Source organism: Sinocyclocheilus anshuiensis, unplaced genomic scaffold (genome assembly GCF_001515605.1).
Source record: "Sinocyclocheilus anshuiensis isolate Anshui unplaced genomic scaffold, SAMN03320099.WGS_v1.1 scaffold207, whole genome shotgun sequence".
Lineage (NCBI taxonomy): Eukaryota > Metazoa > Chordata > Actinopteri > Cypriniformes > Cyprinidae > Sinocyclocheilus > Sinocyclocheilus anshuiensis.
The window spans coordinates 5,024,307-5,034,123 of record NW_015551045.1 but is presented as its reverse complement, the minus strand read 5'-3'; the positions used below and the strand labels follow the sequence as shown (position 1 = coordinate 5,034,123).

The following is a 9,817-nucleotide window of genomic DNA, read 5'->3' as shown; positions in this document are numbered from 1 at the left end:
CTGCAGGTGAGTCCAATCAGTGCAATGGAGCATGGGAAATGTAGTCCAGGGTGACGTGCAACAGTTTGTGTGGTGTGAGAGTCAATGTAATGAGAAGGCGACCTCTGGTGGCGAGCAGACAGAAGACCACGGACTGGATTCGTGACAATTATATTATATTATATTATTATATTATATTATATTATATTATATTATATTATATTATATTATATTATATTATATTATATTATATTATATTGAGATTGTGTATGAGCTATTAGATTAATATTATATTATTTGGCAGCGGCCATTTAAGCTAAGTGAAAATAGCAGTATTTTCTTAGCGATATGCTATTTACACTAAGTGCAAATAGCTATAGATTCTATTTACACTATGTTAAAATAGAAGGATTTTCTGCTATTTATACTGCAAATAGTGGCAATTTTCTGCACCTCAGTATTGTAGTATATTATAAAACAGTATGAGAGTCAGCTGATGCGAGCTTGACTAACGTGACCTGCCAGAACTGACGCTACGCTAGATTATAAAACAGTATGCAATAATAACGTATTGAGTATAAATTATAATTTTAATTCAAATTATTAAATGGATGCCACCTCATTGGGACAAAAGCCCTCCCTACACCTACCCGATACTTTATTTTCAATTTTGTGATTATTTCCTAAATTTTTATTGAAAATAAATGCTTTCCGACGTGTTATGAGATTTGAAAAGGGAGAGGAAAAAAAATCGGCAAAAGGCGTATTTGAACCCAGGTCGATGACGTCAAAAAAACTACAATACACACTCTACCATCTACGCCACTGGAGCTGTTGTTTGAGAAATGTCTTTTGTAGTGTTGACTTCTGTTAGTGAGTGGAGTTAGTGTAAACGGACACTCCGATATTATTTTTAATCTCTGGCAAATTATATGTTGATGAGAATCAACCTGTCAGAGTCTTTCTCTAGACCACCACCTTTCTCTAGCCTTAAAATAGGATTGTTTGATGGGAATATTATTCCATGATGCTGTTTCAGGAAGATAGTTGGCAAAATCACAGAAACTTTCAAAATTCCCTTTCTAAGTTCATCTTCTGTTTAGAGCTTTGAGTGTATTTTGCTTGTTCATTTCACAAGTGTGTATGTTTGGTCATGTGCTGTGAGCTTATTGTATATACATGTGAGTGTTTGTGTGTGTGTGTGTGTGTATGTGTGTGTGTGTGTGTGCAGAGAATTATACATAATCTCTCGCTCTCTCTCCATCTCTCTGGGCTTGGCTGCTGTCCCATTGGCAGCGGCGGCACCACACACACACACGCTCTGTTCCTCTCCGCCCCATCGATTTTCTTGTCCTTATTGAGGTAATAACAGTTTGTTGACGGGGCTCTCTTTTCAACTGCTCACCTCAATCATACCAGCCAAACACAGGGACGCCACAGAGACTGGCACACACACACACACACACACACACACACACACACACATACACACACACAGATTTAAATGAAGACATGCCATAGACTTCTACTGTTTTTATATAAAGCTGATTTACAGACCAACTGTAAACAAAAGCTAAACTTTTTAGAAGTAAAATAATTTTTGCTTAGGAAGTTACTGTATGTTTACAATACAATGAATCTACTGTAAGCAGATTGATAGAGTTTTTATGTATGTAATGCATTTTATAGAACTAAAATGTATGTAAGATATTTTTTATTTATAGGTTTTTCATGCAAAATGCATACAGCAATGTGAAATGGTCACTTTTAATCAGTTTTTGGAATGTGATACACCTGATTAAGCAATCATTTGCTGTACAATATATGCAATATAATCTATTTCTTTGTTTCTGACACATTTATCAGTCATTAGAGATATAATTTTGGACATTTTTCCCCAAGTTCATTTTTTTGAGTGTTTCTCCTATCTAAACCTCTCAGTTTAGTTTCCTATAGAGGCTGTAATGTTCACAGTTCAAAGCCAGACAGACCTGAGAAGCTCAGACGGACAGACGGTGTAGTAGCCCGTATGAAAGGATTAGAGGGGATAACAGAAGTTTGAATGCTCTACTGGACATTTACATTGACAATGAGATCTGACACAACCTGCCCATTTTGGAGACTTTATTAATCAGTTTTTAGTATTTGTTTTCTTAAGGAAGTTGCTCCAGTGCTGCATGACTTTATAGCTTCCATGGACACAAAAAACAATGTTAAAGCATTTCAATTTAATCATAAAAACTCCAAAAGAAGACAAAAATCATGATATATAATATCCAAAAGACGGTGCCATACAGTAGCTTAGCCTTAGAAAAAAAAAATGTTTTCAAAGGCCACAGTTTCATCTCAGTCCATTTCCTTCTTTAACCCTGTAAAATCTGACTTTAAAGTGACTTGTAAAATAAGTTAGATTTTTTTTAATGGAACCGTTTATTAAACCTTTAGACAAAGTAAAAAAAAAGTTTGCATATGTGTTTTTTGAGTTTCATATTTGCCTGTTACATCAGGTACATCTTTTATAGCTCATATTGTACTATACAGGAGAATATGGAGCTTGAGAAGGAAAAAACTATGAACTATTATAAAATTTTATATATATATATATATATATATATATATGCATATTGTCATATACTATTATAAAAGACTAAAAAATGTATCCAATTTGTTGCAGATGTAGTCATTTATATGGTCAAATGTAAAATTAAATGAATAGCTTGCAATGTATATCAATGAGATCTTTATAACTACTTAACATACATACATAAAATGCATATAAATATCAGTTGTCACTATGTATCTCCCAATAATGTTTTAGTAAAGTGATATTTAAATGCTTAGTTTTATGATCAAAGCTTTGTACTTTTTATTTTGGACAAAACATATAATGTAACGCAATGCAATAATGATCTAGAGGACTTGGCTTTATAGGGTTAAATAAATAGCAGGTTTTAGGAAATGTCAACTAAAAACTTTTCCGGGAAACCAAATTTGCTGATATCATTGTATATGAAGCTTATGATGTCATCATCTGCTGATGTCTTGCTGATCTACTCAACACTGTGAACAAATGCAGAACAGTAAATGGCTTTATCAAAATGATCTGAACATGTTATACATGGTATATAACGTGGTATACTTCCTGTAATGTGAGGCACAGTCATGTAATGTTGGGATAATCATTGGTTTTTGAAGGTGTTGACCAGTAAGGATAATTATGGATTGTCTTTAACTTATAGCTGTGTTTGATTTCTAGTTTTGTCATGATTTCCATGTTTTCATTCATGTGGGTTTGATGATTTCTTAACCGAACTGATAACTGTTTGAATTTTATGGATGAGTCTTAGTACCTGGTCCAAAGGCATAGGAAAACATATTACATTTGTGATGTATAGAGCTCAGTGTTTCTGCTAATACAGTATTCATCATCGACCTCTGCTCCTCATCTTTTCCGCTGAATTTGATTGATGTTTTGGCTGAACTCGCACATACTGGGAATTCACTGCCTCCAGGCCGCCCCACGTTCATTCAGGCCCTTTCGCTCGCCAGTATCCCACACGCTGGGCTGCAGAGGGACTCTCCTCCGCCTCCTCACTCTCGCTGCAGGATCTATCGCTCTAACAGCTCCCCGTGACGATAATGAGAGGTTAACACAGTGCCAGCACGGCCATAATTGAGTGAATTTAGCACCTTGGACAGCGCACTAAAACTCCTCATTGCTTGCCTGACCCCCCGTCAAGTTTTGTTTGTGCGTTTGTGTCCGTGTGTGTGTGTGTGTGTGTGTGTGTGTGTGTGTGTGTGCGCGGTGCGACACACCCCAGGGCTGATTGGGAGGCAATATGTTCCAACACAGCGCTCACACACACATGCTAAGGGGTAAGATCCTGGTGAAGGTTGCATTCAGAGGGGGGAGCAATTTTCTGCCTGTCACTCGGTTAGCTGGAGCAGCGCCCTTCTGCATTAACTTCTCCCAAAGACCTCCCACTCGCCAACATACAGGACGGAGAAATATAAGGAAAACGCTTGAGGACCATGTGAACGATTCTGCAATTCAAGCATCCAACAACAGTACCCTTATGAAAAAAAAAAACATGAATTTTAATTGCATGTAAAATTTAAGGACCTCATTATTTTGTATATATGAGCAGAACAAATTTCTTTGTAAATTGTTTGTAAAACCATTAATTCATGCAACAATTGACATTTATGTACATTATATTTTCATTTAGCATAAGATTGATTCTATGTACAATTTATATTTATGACTGATTAACAAAAAGTTGTTACGATTGATTTGTTTTATTTATATAATTAAGAATTAATATTTATAATTATTTTTGCAAAAATATTTTTTCAAATGATTTACATTCACAGGAATGGAACCGTTTATGATTAAATGTTTCATGAATTCAACAACTTAGATAAGAAATGTTAAATATTTAATGCAACAATTTATATATGAATAGTTCTACTTTACATTTCAATAATGCAATAATTTACATAAGGCTGGTTTTATAAATGATTTACAGTTATGCCAATGCAACATTTAACAGAAGAATTGTTTTACAAACAATTTACATTTGTATCAATGCACCAATCAATGTAAGAATGGTTTTATTCACATTTTGCATTTCTATTAATGCAACATTTAATGTAAAAAGTTAATTTCTAGTTGGTTTTATGATTACATTTATAACATGCAATAATTTATGTAAGAATGGTTTTCAATTCTGGAATGATTTTGTATATATATATCAATGCAACAATTAACACAAAAAATGTTTAAAAAAAAACTATTTACATTTATAACAGTGCAATTCAGAACAATTGAAGAATTGAAAAATATATTATTAGAGTTTTTGTTTGCTTCTGTTTAATGAATGAGGCCCAGTGTGTGAAAATATTTAATCATCATTTGAGATTTAAAAGTTTCACATGTGAAACATTGGTAATGGGTTTCAAAATCACACAAAAGTTGCCATTTTTGAAAATGTAAAATTCATGTGGTTTTTCCATAAGGGTATTTTGACTTGTTATTGCATTTGATTTATGAGAGATGTCAAATGACAAACCTACATGATGTGATCCGTATTGCATCATTAATTCATTGTTTGTGAAAATTTGTTCAAAACACAGGATTTCGTGTCTAAACTTTTACTGGCCAAGACAAGCGCACGCGTTTGGTGCACTTCTCCCATGCTAGTTTGATAATGTGAAGATATTGCACAAGCCACATAATCACATTATTAAAGCAACACAAAAGTCGCTAATGTTTTCCAGCCATTGCACTTAAACAATCATGACACCCATCGTCCTTCTTCCCCATCATGTGACTGCGCAGAAAAGCATATGTTAAAGTAATTACTTCTCATTAGCGGGAACGCATCGATTCCATCTCTGATGTACTGTCATCGCAAGAGCTCTTACGAGAGCTTGCTCTCCGCTGAGTTATTGCCCAGTACTGTGAAACCGAGTGACCTTCTCTGCAAACATAGATTGCATTGTCCTTCCTCAACGCAAAGCAGATGTTTGCTGAAATACTGCACTTTTTCATCCTGAGAGACACAGAACAATTGAGCAAACATCAGCTCCATGTGTTCCACTTGGCTGTGATCGCCGATGTTATTAAACGGAAATTCAACCCTTTCTCATCTGTGAAAGAGAACAACATCACATTGTATAGTTACAAGTGACAAGTATTATGGATTGTAACTGTGTATGGATTGAACTGAGGATGAAATTGTTTCTCAAACTTTATTTTATCATTAATATTTCCTTTGTTTTGTTGTGCATACAGGAAGTGATTTTGAAGAGAGCAGCAGATCTAGTGGAAGCACTTTATGGAATGCCTCATAACAACCAGGTGAGGAAGAAACTCCTTGATTATCATTGATAAATGACAGTCGCATGAATTCCCTTCACTAACAGTTGACTGTTAACACTTGTTGAAAATATATGGGTGTTTCTATCTGTATTTTAACATATATATTTAAAAAAAAAAAAAAAGTACAAAAAAAAAAGTTTATTTAATTTGTCTATAAATAATATCCAATGATGTAACATTACAGAACAATTATGATTTTTTTTTCCTTCTAAAAACTGAAAGGTTGTGGTGGCATTTCCAACACATCAAATAATGTATTGGGTTTAATAGTGTTCTGTGATGGAAATGACAATTTGAAAATGGCATTTCAAATATTTTTGAATAAAATGAGTGATTACTTTGTTTTTCTAAGGCTACTTTCATAAACAAGTATACTAACTTTTGAAGGAGAAAAATTTTAGTGTCAAAATAGTTAGCCAAGAAGGACATGAAATCACAACGGATGTAATTTGTGTTACATATTTAAATTAGTGCTGTCAAATCGCGATTAATCGCATCCAAAATAAACGTTTTTGTTTGAGTAATATACAGTATGTGTGTGTACTATGTATATTTATTATGTATATGTATGAATACACACACATACAGTATATATTTTGATATTCATGTAATTTATATATACATATATATATTATATATATACTGTATATATAAATAACAGTTTTAAATTATATACATGCATGGGTGCGTATTTAAATAGACATAATAAATATACACAGCACACACACATATACTATGTCAACAAAAACATTTATTCTGGATGCGATTAATCGCGATTAATCGTTTAACAGCACTAATTTAAGACAATACATATCAAAATTGTTCATTTTTATTTAGGTTGTAACAATTTGTAACTTTTTGTTGCATTTTCATATTTTATTATTGAAACTCTGACACAAGAAAAATTTTAGCAATAACATATAAAAAGCATTTGAAAAGTACAAAAAATAGTCATAATATAACATTTTTAATTTGACCTTCATATAATGCAAAGTTAAATAGATTTTTTTTTTCTCCCTAGAAATTCAGTTGACTATAAGTAACTTTGCAAATACATGTCAACTATAAATCTCATTAGAGTATTAGTAGAGTATTTGACTGTCAGGTTAGGTTTAGTAGAATAAGTTGACATGTACTTGCAAAGTTACTTATAGCCAGTAGAATGTGTGTTGGGGAAACATCAAAATAAAGTCTTAGCAGATATTAAGCTAGTGGACATTTAGTTGCCAAGTTGCTTATAGTAAACAGAATGTCTACAAGCGACCATCAAAATAAAGTGTTGCCAAAATCAGTCAATCAAGTTGAAACAACACCCAAAGTGAAAATGAAAGTGTTCAATTGTGAGAGATGATGGCTCATTTTTCCTTAGGAAATCATTCTTAAGCGAGCAGCAGACATTGCTGAAGCCCTGTACAATGTGCCACGAAACCACAACCAGCTCACCGGCCTCACCAACAGCTCCGTCCATGCAAGCATGATGGGAGTGAACTCCTTCACTGGACAGCTCGCCGTTAATGTCTCAGAGTCGTCTCAGGGTGGAAACCAGGGTGAGATGTTATTCTCTTTCTTTTTCCCTCTTCACAGACATACACACACTTGATATATAGGATGAAGTTTATCAAAGCTGAATACTGCCACACTACTTTAACATAAGGCTCAGTTGAAGTTTTCTCTGTGTCCGGCCGCAGGTTTCAGTCGTAACACGAGTAGCGTATCACCACACGGATATGTGCCCAGTTCCACCCCTCAGCAGAGCAGTTACAGTACGGTATCCACCAGCATGAACGGCTACGGCAACAGCGGCATGACCAACCTGACCGGCTCCCCGAGCTTCCTGAACGGCTCTGCCGCCAACTCGCCCTACGCAAGTTAGTATTGAGATGTGATATTCTATATATTCTTTCTTTCTTTCAGAAAACACAAAAGGAGATGTTTAGCAGAATGTCCAAGCTGCTCTTTTCCAATGAAAGTGAAATGATAAAATTTCACTTTAAAAGTACATTTTTTAAATTTAAATTAAAAAAACAAAAACGTTTATTTATAATTTTTTAAAAGCACACAAAAAAAACAAATTTTTAAAAAACATTTGAACATTTCGAAGTTATAAATAATTAGAAATAATGTTATTATTAATCGGAGTACGTTTTACAAGAAAATCCTACTTTAGTCTTTCCACTTCAAAATTTCACATTTAATTAAATGTGGCACCTGCCATTTCTTTGTAATTATTTGTAAAATTTACTAGCAATTACTAGAAATCCTCTTTTTTTTTTTTTTTGTGTAGTCTGCATGGCCCATGTATTATATTTCCATGTTATCTGAAGCCATATGATTGCTTTATGTCAGGAACAGATTGACATTTTTAACTTGAATAAAATCTTCCCTCTGCTGTAGCTTTTAAATCTGACTTTCACTTGAAGACATGTGACTAAATGTGATGTCAAGACGTCAGACCTACTGTGACATGCTTTCGTGTGCAATGTTTAAATAGATGCAAGTGTAAATGAGCGATAAAATCCATTCAAAAGGCATTTAAAATACAGTATTTTGGAACTATTGGTGAAATTTGACAGTTGAAATGTTTAATTCACATGCTCCAACAAGCCCTTGTTTCCAAACAAACTTCTGTCTTTGATGCACAACCATTGCAGGAAGTCTGACAGTATGGGCCTTTAGGTCTGATAGAATTCCCAACTGAGAATTCCCACAATGCTCTGCAGTCTATATTCAACAGCTCTTTAAAAGTTCTCTCCTCACTCTCTCTCTCTTCTGTTCGCCTGACAGTGCCACCTCACTCCAGCTGTTATTTATTGAGCTAATACTTAATTGCTTGCTCTTTCCAATTAACCAGACATGTGAAAGTGAGCCAGAGACAAAATAATTTGGAATATTCCAAGAGTGATGTGTTTGTTTGCTTAATTATGACTTGAGCAGTGAGGGTGTGTGTTCGGGGGGTTGGGGGCCAATCTGACATTAAATCTTAAAAAAGGCGAGACGAGCAGCACGTGAAACTTTGACACAAACATCCCGTGCAAAGGAAAAGAAAGCAATCAGGAATTCGGCAATGCAACCCTGCCCACTCTATCCTCTGATGACTCTGGTCTTCTTTACAAAAACAGGGTTTTATTGCCTCTATCAAATTTAAATTCCATTTTGGCCTGTGTATTAAACACTGTTAATTAAATCAATAAAGTAATTGAAGGGGCAACACTTCAATTTCACTGCCAACATCCTGCAATGTTAACAAGTATTATAAAAGGCTCACTGACTCCATCAGACACTTCCAATCAATCGCAGAGACCCCTGTTAAGCTTCCAGTTTTCATTAATTGATTAGTTAAGACTTGATGAATGGATTCTGCCTTTGTTATAAGGTTTCAGCTGAACTAATCTGACAACTTCAATTTTTAAATCCTTATTAAAAACTAAAAGCAATACAGCTGAGTTTCAAACATGGCAAAATGTTGAGCATGTCACAAGACATCAGCCTACAAATGGCTTACTTAGTCGTCGCCTGTATTTTAATCGGTAAAATTTTTTGCATCAAAATTTGTGTTTAAGAAATAAACACCCTAGTGAAAAATAAATATACTAAAATATATTTGAAATATGTTTATTTCATGCTGGGTATACAACAAATACATTGCATATTTATGTACTTAATAAAAATGCCCTGCATTTGTAATTTTGGTATACTAAGTTTGTATACTTAAAGGGGTCATATGATGTTGCTAAAAAAAACATTATTTTGTGTATTTGGTGTAATGAAATGTGTTTATGCGGTTTAAGGTTCAAAAACATTATTTTCCACATACTTTACATTATTGTTTCTCCTCTATGCCCCGCCTTTCTGAAACGCGTCGATTTTTACAAAGCTCATCGGTCTGAAAAGCGAGGTGTGCTGTGATTGGCCAGCTATCCAGTGCGTTGTGATTGGCCGAATACCTCAAGCATG

The 9,817-nt window shown here is 34.4% G+C and overlaps 1 protein-coding gene across 4 annotated transcripts in view; it reads left to right on the top strand.

Annotated features, from left to right (window-relative positions):
- The window catches only part of LOC107661735 (transcription factor COE1), a 155,970-nt gene that overhangs the window by 141,243 nt on the left and 4,910 nt on the right, over positions 1-9,817 (top strand). For 3 of the 4 annotated variants that reach the window (XM_016451494.1, XM_016451491.1, XM_016451492.1), the window contains exons 12-14: positions 5,777-5,842; positions 7,233-7,410; positions 7,552-7,731. In XM_016451494.1, coding sequence (XP_016306980.1) covers positions 5,777-5,842; positions 7,233-7,410; positions 7,552-7,731 — 424 coding nt within the window. The remainder of the gene's footprint in view (positions 1-5,776; positions 5,843-7,232; positions 7,411-7,551; positions 7,732-9,817) is intronic. The other variant, XM_016451493.1, reaches the window with a different exon arrangement.